The 16364-nt window shown below is 44.0% G+C and overlaps 1 protein-coding gene and 1 pseudogene across 5 annotated transcripts in view; both read right to left on the bottom strand.

Moving 5' to 3' along the window:
- Positions 1-15992, bottom strand: part of ARHGEF37 (Rho guanine nucleotide exchange factor 37) — a 70102-nt gene extending 54110 nt beyond the window's left edge. For 2 of the 5 annotated variants that reach the window (XM_083182017.1, XM_083182018.1), the window contains exons 1-3: positions 15570-15727; positions 5901-6095; positions 2109-2535 (exon numbers count right to left, since the gene is read on the bottom strand). In XM_083182017.1, coding sequence (XP_083038143.1) covers positions 2109-2535; positions 5901-6095; positions 15570-15712 — 765 coding nt within the window. In that variant the 5' untranslated portion in view covers positions 15713-15727. Of the gene's footprint in view, positions 1-2108; positions 2536-5900; positions 6096-15544; positions 15728-15793 lie in introns of those variants that run through there. The other 3 variants (XM_083182019.1, XM_083182020.1, XM_083182021.1) reach the window with 3 other exon arrangements.
- On the bottom strand, positions 9372-9490 carry LOC146076149 (5S ribosomal RNA; annotated as a pseudogene).
- Positions 15993-16364: the final 372 nt, after the last annotated feature.

The raw sequence follows: 16364 nt of genomic DNA, 5'->3' as shown, positions 1-16364 counted from the left end.
ATATGCAAATGCTCCAGGACGCCGCCCTACACCGCACACTTGGGTGCGAGCGCCCAGCGAACTCCCTGTTCACCATGGCCGCATGCACCCAGCGTATGCACATGCGTAGAAATGACCCTGTGCATGCCCATATGCCCACCACTGGACCCCTTGCGAACGAAGGTGTCTGAAAGAACAGACCTAAATAAGGCCCAATGTGTATGCAAAATTAGACTTTATTTACTCTATTCGGCTTTTAATGGTACCGAACCCTAGTTCTCTGCCACCCTAATAAATATTTTAGTGTCCTGTCACCTAATGCAACACTTTTTATTTAAGATGTACTTGTCCTAAATTGCCTTGTACTAGAAGTAGTCATTTTCTTGCTTTTTCTCATTTATGTATTCTGTTAGTCACTGCAGAACCCTTGTGGCGCCATATAAATAAACGATAATAAATAATATTACAAAGTTTAGCAGATTTAAATGTTTAAACCTAGCAACAGTATTCATGACCAATCAGTTTCCCAGTATTTGGTTTGATCATATTCGGTGATCTTGAATCTAAGGCTGGATACGCAATAGACAATATTTTAAAATGATATGCACTATAACGATATAGTTATCAATATTTATTAGAATATCTTAAAATGCGCATGAACTATATTGTTAATGATGCACACTCCCGCGGGTCATTATCAACCCCCTCTGTTGTCTGTACATGCAGTCAATCCTGACTGACTATCTCATCAATGACAGCATGTTTCCGGATATGGTTGCCGGACAAATTTCCCCATATAAGCACTGCTATGTCTTCCCTTCCTATACAAGGTGCCTGATTCAGACCTGATCGGACAGCTGCGTATTTGCATACCAGGTAATTATCGATAGATTGCACAGACGTATGGCCTAGAGAACAAATGCTGGAGGCCCTCCTGCTATAAAATCCTACTACTTTTTTGCTGGTCATTTGATTGACAGAAAGCTGGAGTTTGGGATTGGTAAATGGCCATTTTCTGGGAGTGTCGGGGGAAACACAGGCATGCCCAGGTGTTTGAGGGGAAGTCGTGTGACAACAGCTCCCATGCCAATCAGCCTGTTTGTATAGCAGCTGCTGAGTAATGCTGAGTACACATCAGAACGATTTGGGCATGTCATACGATTTCAAAGAAATCATTGCACGATCGTTCTGTGCGTACCCAACATAAGTCCTGGGCTATGCACAGACTGCACACTCTGGGGAGAAAAATAATTTGATGGTGACCGGCTTTCAAATGCATTTGCAGCTTTTAGAACAGCTGCGATATTTTTGCAATCCGTGCTAAGCAATTGGCAGGCTTGCACGGAGCAGCGTATATCCAATCGCTGGACACCAAAAATTAGCAGTCGTGCGATCAGGTCTGAATGACACCCCAGGCTCTTACAACTTATATGCTTCATATACTGACCTATCTATACATAATGGACCTTATTCTGGTCCATTCGCTCCCCTGCTTGTTCGCACAGGGGGGCAGTGGACTGTGCATGGGCATAAACCGTTATGCGGCCGCTCGCACACAGCACTGCGGGCGGGGGAGAGCGGTCGCACCTATGGGAAAGCCCAGCGGATGTCAGCTGCTCGCTTGCTTTCTGCATAGTGCTCCTGCAGACCGAAGACACCACAGAGGTGTCTTCGGTCTGCGAGTGCTATAGAAATCATTTGATGGTCGGTGGACTCGCAAGGTCTTCACAGCCTTGCAGGTCAACCAGAATAAGGTCCTACTTTCTGATGCCTTATGTGAAGAGCTTTCTTTTCCTATCCATTTACTATTTATTGGTCCATCCATTGTTCCTGTTCCCTCAACATCTCGTCTTTGTTACTTTTGCCCCATAATAGGTTTTAAATTACAATAAACATAGATTTTATTTTTTATCTACTTTGGCTGCATAGCTATTTGATGTTTTCCTCTAAAAGGGATTCTTTTAATTTATGGTTCTCTGCAACAGTGTACAGACGTGTCAACATATATCTCCAAGAATGCCCATGACGCGCCTGCCACTTTTGACGCTAAAACATAGCGCAAACACTCTGACCTAGGCCCCATGACAGAAGCGTCTGTATATGCAATGATTGTAGCAAGTTTAGGATACCTGCTGTAGTTTGGGCTGAATCTGAGAAGTGAGCAGATGCAGTGACTGAACAAAGGATGATTCTGTAGTAATCAGTTCCTCTACTGCTGGATTGGTTATCCTAGTGGATCCCGGCACATCCTCATACAGAGGCTCCGCTATCTGGGGGAGATTTGCTGTAGTAATCAGTTCTTCTGCTGGATTGGTTATGCTAGAGGATTCTGGCACATCCTCATATAGAGGCTCTCCTGTCTGGGGAAGGTTTTCATATTGCATGCTGCTTCCCATTGGTTGTGTGTCCACATTGCTGGACCTGCCTTCGACACGCGGCCTATTATATGGTGTGTAACCAATTTGGGCAGGATAACTTTTTTGTAGGGAATGTGATCCATTTGGAGACAGTGGCTTATTTCCTTCTTTGGGAGTGTTATCCATGGATTCAGAGAACCTACATGAGAAGCAATGCTACAGTTAATACACTATCTAAAATACGTAAAATGTGAGTTTAGTAACAGATATCAGGGAATATGCTGCGCTATATAAGAAATGTAATAAACAAACATACAATTGGACTACATTGACAGATATCAGAGCACAATATACTTAGCAAGGTAGAGAAACAAGCTTCAATCAGACTAAAATGTTGCTTGTTGTGTGAGAATGTGAATCACAGTTAGCAATGTGAAGGAACTATACTTCAATATGTCATAAATTGTGTAACTATAGCAGCTTCCTGTACCTAGTCTTCTAATATATATTGCTGACATGTTTATAATTGATCATCATGCAAATAGAACATGCTTTACTGGGTACTATGCTTTAAACCAGGGGTCTTCAACCTTTAAGACAGCGTGGGCCACCTAAAAAAATCCAGTGAAGCCCGAGGGCCACTAAAATCGCCTACGGAATTTCGGACAGCCCCATAGAATCACAGCTCCCCTATAACGTCAGCACAGTCCTTCATAGATAGTTGGCACAGCCGCCCATACTCAGCACATAACACCACACACACACACACACACACACACACACACACCCTAATAGTTATCAGCAGCCAATTTGGGTTCCAGTGCAAACAGTAAAATATGTGCCCCCCCCCCCCCCCCCCCCGCCCATTTATAATTTGATATTGAATAAATTGCACGCGCCGTAGGCGCGCTCCCAAAAATGGGTGTGACCTAATTATAAGGGGCGTGGTCTAATTATAACGAGTGTGAACTAGCAGGAAAACAATTACCCGACACCTTTTTTGCAACCTGCATGGCCAGACATTGGTTACCGCAGGAATGGTCGTTGTCCTCACACGCTTAAGTTGACTGAAGGCTGCACAATGACATATAAACATGAAGGCCCACACAGTAAAATAGTATGCCTCACAGATCAAACCCAAACAATGAAAGGCTACTTAAATCAATATACACTGTTACACTGTTTATCCGTAATGCCCATTACACATTGTGCATCACACCATAGTGTCCATTAGACATTATGCCACACACCGTAATACCTGTTGTACATTATATCATACACCATAATGCCCATTACACATTTTGCCGCACCGTGATGCCCCTTACACATTAATCCACACAAAATTATGCCCATTGCACATTATGCCCCACACTGATGCCCATTATGCCACAGACCATAATGCCAGCAGTACTCCTGCTTATACATATGATGCCATAGCAGTGCCCCTCACCTAATGCCCCAGCAGTGCCCCTCACACAATGCCCCAGCAGTGCCCCTCACACAATGCCCCAGCAGTGCCCCTCACACACAATGCCCCAGCAATGCCCCTCACACACAATTCCCCAGCAGTGCCCCTCACACACAATGCCCCAGCAGTGCCCCTCACACACAATGCCCCAGCAGTGCCCCTCACACAATGCTCCAGCAGTGCCCCTCACACAATGCCCCAGCAGTGCCCCTCACACAATGCCCCAGCAGTGCCCCTCACACACAATGCCCCAGCAGTGCCCCTCACACACAATGCCCCAGCAGTGCCCCTCACACACAATGCCCCAGCAGTGCCCCTCACACACAATGCCCCCAGTAATGCCCCACACACAATGCCCCCAGTAATGCCTGCAGCTTTGCCAGGTCCCCTGCTCCCGCCAGATGTACCTCCTCATCCTGCAGCTTTGACGGGTCACCTGCTTCCACCATCCATGCCTCCTCCTGCAGTTTCGCCGGGTCCCCTCCGCCAGCTGTGCCTCCTCCTCCTGCAGTTCCAGTGCCGGGTCCCCTGCTCCCGCCAGCTGCGTCTCCTCCTCCCGCAGCTTCGCCGGGTCCCAACTCCCCAGCTCGTGACCAGACGTGCCTCCTCCTCCCTCAGCCGCGCTGGATAAACTCCTCTGCCCTGCCTGCAGCCAATGGAAATCGGGTAGGCGGCACCCAAGGGGACTCCATTATACTGCCTCCCTCGGCAGCATTTTCTTTTACTTAAAAAAAAAAAATCCTGCGCATGGCGGGCCGGCGGGCAAGGGGCCACTGAGATCAGCTCCGCGGGCCACTCGTGGCCCGCGGGCCATGGGTTGAAGACCCCTGCTTTAAACCTTGAGCCCAGACATGGCTTTACAGAAGTCACTCATTAATATTACAGGTACAACATCGATTATCTGCTCCAGATGGTCCGGCATCTCTTTTATTCCAGACAAATCAAGTGCCAGGAGGAGTTAAGGTGCGCACACACGGTGCAATGTGCTCTGTGTTTTGTACTAGATTGCATCACATTTAGTTCAAAACGCATGCGATACGCTACGAAAGCATTTTGAACTAGATGCGATCTAGTACAAAAAGTACGGGCTGCACATTCTTTTTGTACTTTGCGATGTGTTGTGCTCGGGAGCAGGCATATCACATGTAATGATTAAAGATGACTACCGGCACTCTGATGCGCTGTTGCTGCTGGGAAGCAGGGGGAAGTGGCCCCCAGAGTCTAGCTCCACCCCTTTTTCAAATGTCATTTTTCTATTACTGACCGTATTTTTAACGCAGGGCATCCTGCTAACCGGGTACCCTGTCCATACTCACAAGGTGCCATGGTGCCAGTGCAGTCAAAGCTTGGGTCTGCGAGGTGCACTGCAGGCAGCGGCATCCAGAAATTTCAGAGACAGTGGTCTCAGAGGCGGAGACCCCTGCGCCAAAGGGGTCTTCGCCGACAGCCCCCCAGTGTGGACAGGCAGAGCAGCCGATGCACTGTCCTCCTCTTGCAGCTAGAAGAATCCTTAGCTAAATAACATTGCCTCACAGGAGAAGCCAAATATGTCACCAGCTCCTGCAGGTACTAACCTAGGACTGAGTTGGGGAGGGGTATAGAGGGGAGAAGGTGACACATTACTCAAAATATTTAAAGTGCCCGCTCCCAGTTACTACACTTCTATACCCACTGTAAAGTCTACATTTCAGTGTCCCCTGCTGGCTGAAGGAGAAATGACTAGCTGAGTCTTATAGAGATGATGGATAGGTCTTCCATATCTTATTTTACCCCTCTGTAGCAGACGGTCAGGTAAGGAAAACATTTCTCTAAAAGAACACACACAGAATCACTGACTGCGTGGCAGACCTAATGGCACAGATAAACTCTATATACTAGGTGTCACTAGTAACTGAATATACTAGTCTCAGCTTATTGATTGGCATCAGATCTCATCAGGACACTTTATAAATGATGTAGGGTGAGCTTCAGCTGTCATTCAGGAGTAATATTTTAAAATATAAAAGTTTTAGGTTTAGCAGTACTTTAATCAGAAAGTAAAGACACACTATTTATCTAAACGCTTCTAAATCTTCTAAATCTAATATTTTACTTACCTAGTGATTGGTGAATCACGAGCCAACTGATCTTCACTGTCACTTACAAATATGACCTCTATATACCCATCGTCATCTAGAGAGGTTTCATAAATATGATCTTCATTATATGCAATTTGATGTTCTGGAAAGCTCTGGGTACTGGGTGGCGAATGAGCTATACCAGGAAGCGTGTTCTGTGCAAAAGCAGCAGACCTGTGATTGTAAGAGAGCATTGTATAAAGTGTGGGCATCTGCAATGGTATGGATGAGACAATACAAAAGATTGTTATATTTGCACGCAATGATCATCATTTGCAAAACTCAGTGTATGTGCAGTGTAACATTGGGCCTCATTCTAGTTCACTCTTTCTGACAAAATCCTTCTTAGATGGACAAAACCATGTGCACTGCAGGTGGGGCAGATGTAAAATGTGCAGAGAGAATTAGATTTGGGTGAGTTATTTTGTTTCTGTGCAGGGTAAATACTGACTGCTTTATTTTTACTCTGAAATATAGATCTCACTTTGTAGTAAAACCCCACCCAAATCTAACTCTCTCTGCACATTTTACATCTGCCCCACCTGCAGTACACATGGTTTTGTCCATCTAAGAAGGATTTTGTCAGAAATAGTGAACTAGAATAAGGCCCATTATGCCACCTTAGAAATATCCAATTAAACAGCTGGGAGTCCCCCCGTCATCCGTGAATAGATGCTGGGCGCATGCACACAGCGTCTATTCCTGCAGCCAGAGGGACTGGGGGCATGACTAGCAGCTCACAGAGCCGCTGACCAGGCCCCCACAGTGGCGAAAATGGGGACGTGGCCTCTAAAATTTTGCGCACTGTCCATCTTTCTGTCTCTCCAATGTTGGTAAACTCAGTAAAAATTTTATCTTACACCTGGCCTTAAACTAATCTAAAGGCCTAAGAGATTTCTCATCCTTTGTCTCATTCTAAAAATTTTTTATAAACCACAATACTAGGCTAAATTTTACCAGAGGACAAAAGAGGATTTGATGAAATACTGCTATTATACAGTTAAAAAGATTCACATTGAGCCATACAATGCAGAGCATATGATGGAGTTAATTGATATGATTACTTGCCCTGGGTTCATCAATATCTTTAGTGTCACACCCTAAATGCACGGACAAGCATAACCTTCACCTTTACCAGAGCAGACTCATATTTGAGTTGTTTGTTCTAGAGCAGTGGTTCCCAACCCTGGTCCTCAAGTACCCCCAACAGTGCATGTTTTGCAGGTCTCCACACAGAATCACAAGTGCTATAATTAGCTCCACCTGTGGATCTTTTCAAATGTGCCTGAATAATGAGTGCACCTGCCGGGTGACCTGGAAAACAGGCACTGTTGGGGGTACTTGAGGACCAGGGTTGGGAACCACTGTTCTAGAGTATACAAGCAAGTAGACATTTAGTTTTGTCATGTAAACTGCATCGCAAACTGCCAGATATTTTTGCTATAAATTATAGCACATTTCTCTACACTTATTTATTTACTAAATACAGTTGGTCCCATAAACTATAACTTGTGTTTTATCATAGGCACTTAATTCAAACTGTGCAAGAAAAGAACTGTGGAAAGAACAGAACTGCCATTTTAGCTCAGTTTAACACTGCACTATACAACCCCACCATAAAGTCATAACAGCATTTATTATATTCCAGCATTTATATAACAGCATTTGTTCAATTTGAATCACTTCACAATAAATGGTCTATAATCTCAAAGAGTTAGTGGACCTCCTCACCACCACCACCACCACCACGACTCCTCTCATAAAAAAAATCATAAATGACTTAAGCAGGGTACATACTACTATACTACTACAATTCGCTCCATGAGCGATAATGTCAACTGTTTCACAGTTTATAGTACCATTCTGGCAGATTAGTAATTTACTAATGACTAAAATGTGCCTTTATGTTTGTGTGGCAAGGATTTACGACTGTATGCATCAGCGCGATGGGGGCTCATGAATTATACCATATTTACATATTCTCTCTAGAGTAATGCATTTTATGGTGGATCTATATAAATTGTTATAATAAAAAACCCAGTTATGTCACTTAAGCACTGTACAACCAATGTTCATGTGACCTCACTAATAATTGTTTTTTAGTGGTCTCATAAGTCCACAGTCCTTCAGAAGTCAATACTGTATGCTACTGTATCTTCCACTATAAAGATAGCTTTATCTGTAGATGAAAAACTGTATCATAATAAATATGTGAGATAGTGTGTCACTCGTTTTTTTGGGGTTGTGTGGTTGACCCTTATGGGCCTAAACATTCCCCAATGTACCAAAGCCCTCTCCTTTTTTTTTTACCAAATTATCCATGAGATGAGTAGCTTGATGATGCTAGCGTTCTCTAGACTTCTGGGAAAGCCATGCTTTCTCAAAATAAAGATGACAGGTAACATAACCATACCGTATATACTCGAGTATAAGCTGAGTTTTTCAGCCCATTTTTGGGCTTATACTGGTTCTGGGGCAGTAGTGTGTTACCTGTTAGCACCCCAGCGCTGCACAGCGGCATCCTCTGTGCCCAGCGGGAGGCTCAGCGCATATGAAATCTAAGACCTGACACTGCCCAGCGTGTGATGACCGTCGCTTCCCTGGCTACCGGAAGCTCAGCGCCGATAGTGTTAACATCCCCTGCAGTTGGTCGACTGGCTGTCTCCATGTTACTAAGCCGCACTAGGTAACAGACAGCCACGGGACTCGGTGCCAGGGGAGGGAGATGCTGAGCCTCCCATTGGGTCTTGCGGCTGTCTGTTATCTAGTGCGGCTCAGGTCACTAGACTGGCGTCTCCCCTCCCCTGGCTCCCATTGGATCTTGTGCGGCTCAGGTCACTAGACTGGCGTCTCCCCTCCCCTGGCTCTCATTGGATCTCTTGCGGCTGTCTGTAATTTCTAGCCTGCCCGGAGAGTGACAGGCAGCCAGCATGTCCGAGAAGGGGGCAGGCAAAGCGCTGGGGAAGACACTGGGGTTTTTTTTGTCAGAAAAAGAGACCGACAAAGAAAGACAAAAACGCTTTTTGGGCGCACTCCTTTGTTAATGATTAGGTTTGATAATTAATACATAACTTTTATTTAGACTTTATTTAAAATAAGGTGGCACAAAGAATTATTTTATATTTGAAATATTAAAAATGTAGTGTGATCCTTGGACTGGTTTAGTTCAAGGAATATTCGCAGATTGGTCACACATTTAATATGTCATTTGAGCACTGTTGTTATCAGAGGTACAATTACCAGTGATAATAGGCAGTGAAATGATTCAGTTCCCCTTAATGCGAGCAATATTATGCTTAATAGCGTCCGGTAATACACCTAAATTGGTTGCATGGGGAGAAAAAAAGTTTCACAGCCTCTGTATATGATTAATATTCTTTAATAAACACTCACTCTGGCAGTCATTATTACAGGTGTTATTTGATACGGCGGCTCCTACCCCTTATTCTAATGTTGCCACACCTGGGCTTCCCCGGGGGTCTCCCACCTGGGTACTGTCCTGGCCCTCCACTGCTTGGCTTCCAAGTTCGGAGAGGGTTTGGGCAGACCAGTGGGGTATGGTGGCAATATATTGGGGTTTGGTATCTTATCAAATTTAGCCTGTTAGGCTGCAAGAGGGGATCACTCACCAGGCGCAACAGGTGAATCGCATTGATGCTGAAAATAAAGGCTTGGGGCTACACTTGTGGGTAATTAGTTCTTAAATCTACCTAGATTGCAACTAAGTTATTATTGAGTATCTCAAAAACTAAAAAAAAGGGTATAACTGTAACAACACGTATTGGTTTGAGAATGAGCTGTCACTGGATACTTTAACAACTGAAAAAGAGGGTCAGCATCGTAATGAACAAAGCTCTAATATTTCACTGGATACATTTGAGTTTGCGTAAGATACAATTTGCTGGCAACTATGTATGATCACCAATCTATGACAGTTGCATGTTTATTGGTTGCAGAGTTAGAGATATAATCACAAGCGATGTGTGCACCATTTGAATATAGCCACACACTGTGTGGTTGCGGATTTTAAAGGTATAATTACCAATGGTGCATATCCAGTTTGCGGCAATATATTCAAAGAAAGCATAAGGAGCGTGCCGCAGAGATGAAATAGACACAATTTAAGCACAAATGGCTACAGATATTGGGGGCGCTACCCAGCTGCTTGCCGCAGTGAGGGAGCGCTTGTCTGACCTGCTGCCGCTGCCTAAGTTAGCGGCTGACGTGAGGAGATCGATAGTCCCGATGCTGGCTAACCGCACAGCTGTTCGCAAAGACGGAGATATGACCCGCCGGATGCTGTGTGCCGGAGCTGGACGCGGTGACTTCAGGATGTCAGGCTCACTGGTTGGCAGAGCCGGAGCTCGCTGGTGAGCGTGTTGGTGGCGGCGTGTAGGAGCCGTGGGTTGCCGCTGATGTGGTATTGACGGCCGGAGGAGTGAGAGGCTGGAACTTTGGACTGGACACGTGTTTTGCCTATGGGGCTTCTTCCTGCAGTGCCATTTTGGATGGGGCAGTTGCCCTTACTTTATTCTCTCTCATTTTGATGGACAGCCTTTTGGACCTATCGGATATTAATGGAGCTGTATTGATTTCAATGAGTGATGCTTAATCCTTTAATAGGCTTGTCTTGTGTTTTATTAGGAATATACATGTATATATATGCATATGAGATTGGATCGTGCCTTAGGCAGATATAGTCATATGGAACTTAGATGGTTATATTGATGCGCCAAATTGACCGGTTGATTTGAAAGGAAAAATTTGTAATAGTAATGTCCACACCCAGCGTGTGGCTGTTAATAAACTGGATACAGGTGCCAGAGTTAGTTGAGAGAAATATAATAATAATAATAATAATAATAATAATAATAATAATAATAAGTGGAATGTGAGCAATTTTTAACCCGTGAAATTAATACAGATACGTGGGAATAGTTGTTAGGAAAGCAATCATTGGGATTTGCTTAGATTAATGATCAAGTGATGAGTGTTAATGGGACCGTGTGGATTTATCTTTGGTCTGTGATTTGGGGGTTGCTAGGCAGGGGGATGTGATAACGTGAGGTGCAAAACTGGAACAAAAATGAATACCGTGCAACAGTGCTTGTGACATGAGGGAGATCTCGGCCCCTATGTGGAAATTATATAGTGGTGGTATAGTGAGTTATAAATCTTCAAGTGGAGCCAGCTCACCAGGGGAGGAGGAGGGACAATATTAGCTCCTAGTAGGTGGCACACCACAGCAGCAGCTCAGTGTAAGGGGGAAGAGACACGTGCCTGCTAACATACAGCAGCAGAGTACATCAGAGATATTTTTTCACATAAAAAAAGGTTTGTCTGGTTATGAGCACATTAATTAAATAAATCATGTAACATGCAGGGGATGCATAGAGCAGCCTGTGTTAGGGCTCTTAATATACATGCTGCGTGTACGCACTGTTACTGCAAGTGTTGCGTTAGCATTTCCCATACATATGCGGTTTACCAGTTACCAGTAGCTGCTGCATTTCCCACCCTAGGCTTATACTCGAGTCAATAAGTTTTCCCAGTTTTTTGTGGTAAAATTAGGTGCCTCGGCTTATATTTGGGTCGACTTATACTCGAGTATATATGGTAACCATTATACGGCATTATATTCCCCCCCCCCCCCCCCCCCCCCACAAAAAAAGCACGTATAACTGTGACAGGTAACTTGGACTGTGAGCTCCTGAGCTCCACTGGGGCATACTGATGCCAAAAATTCCCTGTAGTACTGCCTGCCCCAGTGGAGCTTTTACAATCTATATTCCCTACCACATGTACACACAGACATTCTAGGGTTAATTTGTTTGGAGCCAATTAGCCTACCAATATATTTTTGGATTGTGGGAGGAAACCGGAGTACTCGGAGTAAACCCACTCAAGTACGGGGAGAATATACAAACTCTGCACAGTTAGAGCCATGGTGGGAATTGAACCTATGACCTCAGCGCTTTGAGGCAGTAATGCTAACAATTACACCATCCGTACAGCCCATTTAAGAGGTTTGAAACTATCTGCCACGATACATTTAGTTGGAATGTAATAGATACAGTGCACTCATTACCTCCATTAGAAGTACAGTATTTACCTATATACTAGAACTTTTATAGCAGGTAGGGCTGAGGAAATAACTGGTACTGCTTGTCACTTTGCTTGTTTCCATCCCACAATAAAGTCTTATGATTCTGAGTCATCACAACAACAAGACATTGTTACGCAATACCATGTAAAAACAAACGGGACATTGACATCCTACAAACCACCCACTCAATGAATAAAACCCACACTTTCCAAAACATGAACAAATGCCCTCATTGATATAATATTACAATTCTTCACTGCACATTAAGTATCAGAATGCCAAATGAGTTACATTACATATTAATTTTTATAAAATGCTTCTTTTTTTTATAATTGTATTTCACAAAAATATCTTCAGCTTACAAGGTTTGGGAAATACGGATGACCATTTCTGTTCATGGGCAAGAAATGCATAGAACATGCAAATGATAAATAACTGGTGCTGATGGAACCTGCAGTAAATGTATATGTTCCTAAATGAGGCTTACATCACTAAATACCATATTATTTTGTATGCAAAAGTGTGGGATGTTATAATCTGTTTATAGATGGGAAGTTGTGTCTCTGTGTAAAGCTATGTACACACACTTCGTTTTGGTTTAGATTCGATGTTAGATTCGATTTTCTATTAGATCTGGCATTAGATCTGTACATTCAATTTGGCATTAAATCTGTACATTTGCATTAGATGTCGAATTCGATTTACACATACCTCCCAACTGTCACGATTTTAGAGGGACAGTGCCGATTTTCGGGTCCTGTCCCTCTGTCCCACCCGCGGCAGGCATTGTCCCGCTGCGGGGGGTGGCAGTTGGGAGACCCCCCAATCTAGTAGAATAGACGCTGTGCGCATGCGCACAGCATCTATTCTCGTATGAAAATGAGGTCGCGGCTAATTAGCATAAGCCGCGCCCTCATTTGCATACGCCCCGCCCCCTTTTCGGGCGCGAGTGTCCCTATTTCTTCAAGCCAAAAGTTGGGAGGTATGTTTACATTCATGGTACATTGTACACATTCGATTTACTGTATCGAATTTGAGATTTCCTTGGCTGCACAGTAGATTTTTCGTTAGTTGTTTCCTAGAATGGCGCCCACTAAGCGATTTGCTTAGTGGGCTATTCTGCGTAGGGAAATCGCATCACATCGCATGGGCCATTTTAGTGCCGTGCGATGCGATTTTTTCATGTAATATTAGGTATACAATAATATGATTGCATGTCATAAAAGGAGGTTTTAGGCACCACGCATTTTTTGTGGTCAGTGAGTATCTGGATGCTAGGTAAATCCCTTCCATTTCTCCAAGACCCTGATACCAGCTGTCATAGCTGTCACCCTAATTGCAGGATTTTTTTCACCCAGTTGGGGATTACTCTGGACTATTCATTACACCATTTGTCCTGATACCAGGTACCGAATCAGGCCCCAGAGGACTTTTATGTTTTATGTTTGTTTGTCTAGTTAGTGCATGGGTTCTCAAACTGCAGCCCTCCAGATGTTGTGAAACTACAAATCCCAGCATGCCTTGCCACAGTTTTGCTATAAAAAACTGTGGCAAGGCATGCTGGGATTTGTAGTTTTACAACATCTGGAGGGCCGCAGTTTGAGGACGCATGAATTAGTGTATACCAGTATTAGGTGACACTCCATAGCCTTTTTTATCCTACTTTGAATGTATATAATGAATTGTTCCTATTAATTCCGTGCTTTTGTGCAAAACTAGAACCATGTCTACCTTTTTCCCATGTCGACCTAATGGTGTCGAAAAAGAACCATGTCTAACTTTTTCCCATGTCGACCATCATGCTGTAGACCAAATGATCCCAACCAGTTCCGTCCTTGTTATGGTTAGAAGTCCAATAAATAAATGTATTGCCTAACTGTGTCTAACTTGTGATAGCTTGACAACTTTTTGCATGCTAGGGCAGGATGGTCGCTCTTTTTAATGATGGTGTATTAAATGATTTTCTATTAAGAAGAATATGTCTTGAAAGCAGACACAATATTGATGGTTAAAGGGTGTTTTTGAGTTGCATATGCATTGTCGTCGCACTGTGTACAAAACTGTAACAGAGGTTACAATGAGGCTTTAGATACATATTGACAGTCAATATTTACTACGATGGGAGTTCTATTGAAGATGGGATGTTGCCCATAGCAACCAATCAGCATCTACTTTTGATATATTTAGCACCTTCTAGATATAATATAATAGACAGAATCTGATTGGTTGACCATAGCAACATCCCATTTTCAATAGAACTAGCATCTTAGTAAATAAACCCCACAGTGAGAGTTTGTGGGAGGTAATGGGGGGGGTGGCACTGGCAACACAAATGCATGTGTGTCACAACTATTTCAGAGGTGTCTCAGTCTGCTTCTTCTGTCCCTAAGCCTGTCTCTGCGACTGTGCTTTCATACATACCCCCAATGTACACTACCAAACATAAAGCCCCGATTGCGTTGCGATAATAAATCGGCCCACAAGAGCTTTATTGGTGAAGTATAAACTTTACAAAGTGGCCACAGCAAACTCATATATGCATGTTATGAAGCAAAGACATTACAGTAACGCACCAAAGTACAGGGGTTTCAAAAATCTGCTCCTGGTATATTTTGATTGTGGCCATGTCCCTGATTTTTAATATTTACTAATCATCCAGTAGAAAAACCCTTTCCTGTGTGATGTACAGGACATGTTTTAAAGCTTGTTTTTTTTCTACTTTTGTGCACCGTCTATATAGTTACCTATCAATGGTCAATCTATATTGAATGTAGACACTGAACGATATTGGTAAACAATACCATTAGGCAATGTCACCAGGACCAGCTGAGCATGCAGGTCATTGACCTACATGTTCAGCAGACCGGCGGGTGGGGTCTTTATCGATGCGCTGGAGCGCACATCATTAACGATATTGAATATACACACTAGATGAGAATGTAAAAGATATCACTCAGAAGAGCCCAATGTCTTTATTTCTCATCTAGAGTGTATGGGGCACTTAAGTAGAGTAAGTTGGTCTTTATCTTACAATAGTCCAATGTATCATTTACACATTCCTAACATAGATCCAGCCTAGATAATGTAGCAGCATCACAGTCAACGTAACTTGCAGCACTTACAGTCAGTATAACTAGTGCTATTTTTCCGCAGAACTGACTCTTATTACATATGACATAATTAAGAGCTGGGTACTTTCCATAAGTTTTATTTTAAAATTCCTTATACGCACAACTTTACTTAAGGTAGTAAATGGTGGCGTGGACCCCCAAAATAACCCTTGTGGCTCGCCATACGCTACATAAGTTCCATAGCAAAAGCGGTGTCCGCAAAGATGAGGAAGTACCATTTTTCCCCCATATACATACACACACAATTTCTATCTATATATTATTATGTTTTTTTTAAATAGCTCCACCCCCAGACCTAGAGGTTTCTAAGCTATAATTATAGAAAAATAGTACCGAGTATAATATATGTGCAGTCAGTATATAACATATGTGCAGTCGGTATATACCGTATGCAGCCAGAAAACCAGGCACCTGCTGCCACAATGTGTCCCCGCTCCCTGCAGCGCAGGCTGCTGTCCTGTCACCGTGACCGGCAGATAGATAGATAGCAGGAGGAGACCCCTCAGCTGTCCCCGCACTGACCGGCGTCCACTCACAGCCCGGGGCAGCCCCATACACAGGTGCGGGGGGCGGGGTATGCTGCCTGGCTCCCTGATCTGCTAATAACACGGCATCTTCCCCCACCCCCCTGTTACCTGCACGCAGCTCAGGCTCAGCTGACATTCCCCGGTAGCGGCAGGCCCGGCTCCCCCCAGCTGGCTGCAAAGGTTAAGAACAACCTTCTGCCATAGCTGCGCGTCCATGCACTGGGGACAAGGCGGCCTCCTCCTGCCAGCGAGTGCTCCCGACCCGTCCCGTAGTACATCTGACGCCGCCTGACGGGGGGGAGGAGCTTACCGGGACCTGCTGCTGCTGTCGCCTGAGCCTCTGCTAATTACACTGTTATTATTATCACTGAGCATGGAGCGGACTGCCCGCACCTGTCGTATATATACATTTTATTAATGAGAAGTTGATGATTACATATAAAAAGCATTACAATTTCCATGTAGGCTTACATTCCATAGTGAAATTTTAAGAACATTCACACGGAGCCTAGACATAACGTTCGGCCTGCTGCAGCTGCTAGGACTAACATGCATGTACTGTACATATATATACTGTATACATAAATAGTCTCATCTATCTATCCTACGGCAGTTCCACCTAAAAAGATAGATATTCACACTGCATAAATATAGCCTCGGGGAGTTTCCTACATAGTAC

This window comes from Crinia signifera, chromosome 4, assembly GCF_055691185.1.
Source record: "Crinia signifera chromosome 4, ASM5569118v1, whole genome shotgun sequence".
Lineage (NCBI taxonomy): Eukaryota > Metazoa > Chordata > Amphibia > Anura > Myobatrachidae > Crinia > Crinia signifera.
Note: the sequence above shows the minus strand (reverse complement) of the source record. Positions and strands in the feature narration are given on the sequence as shown.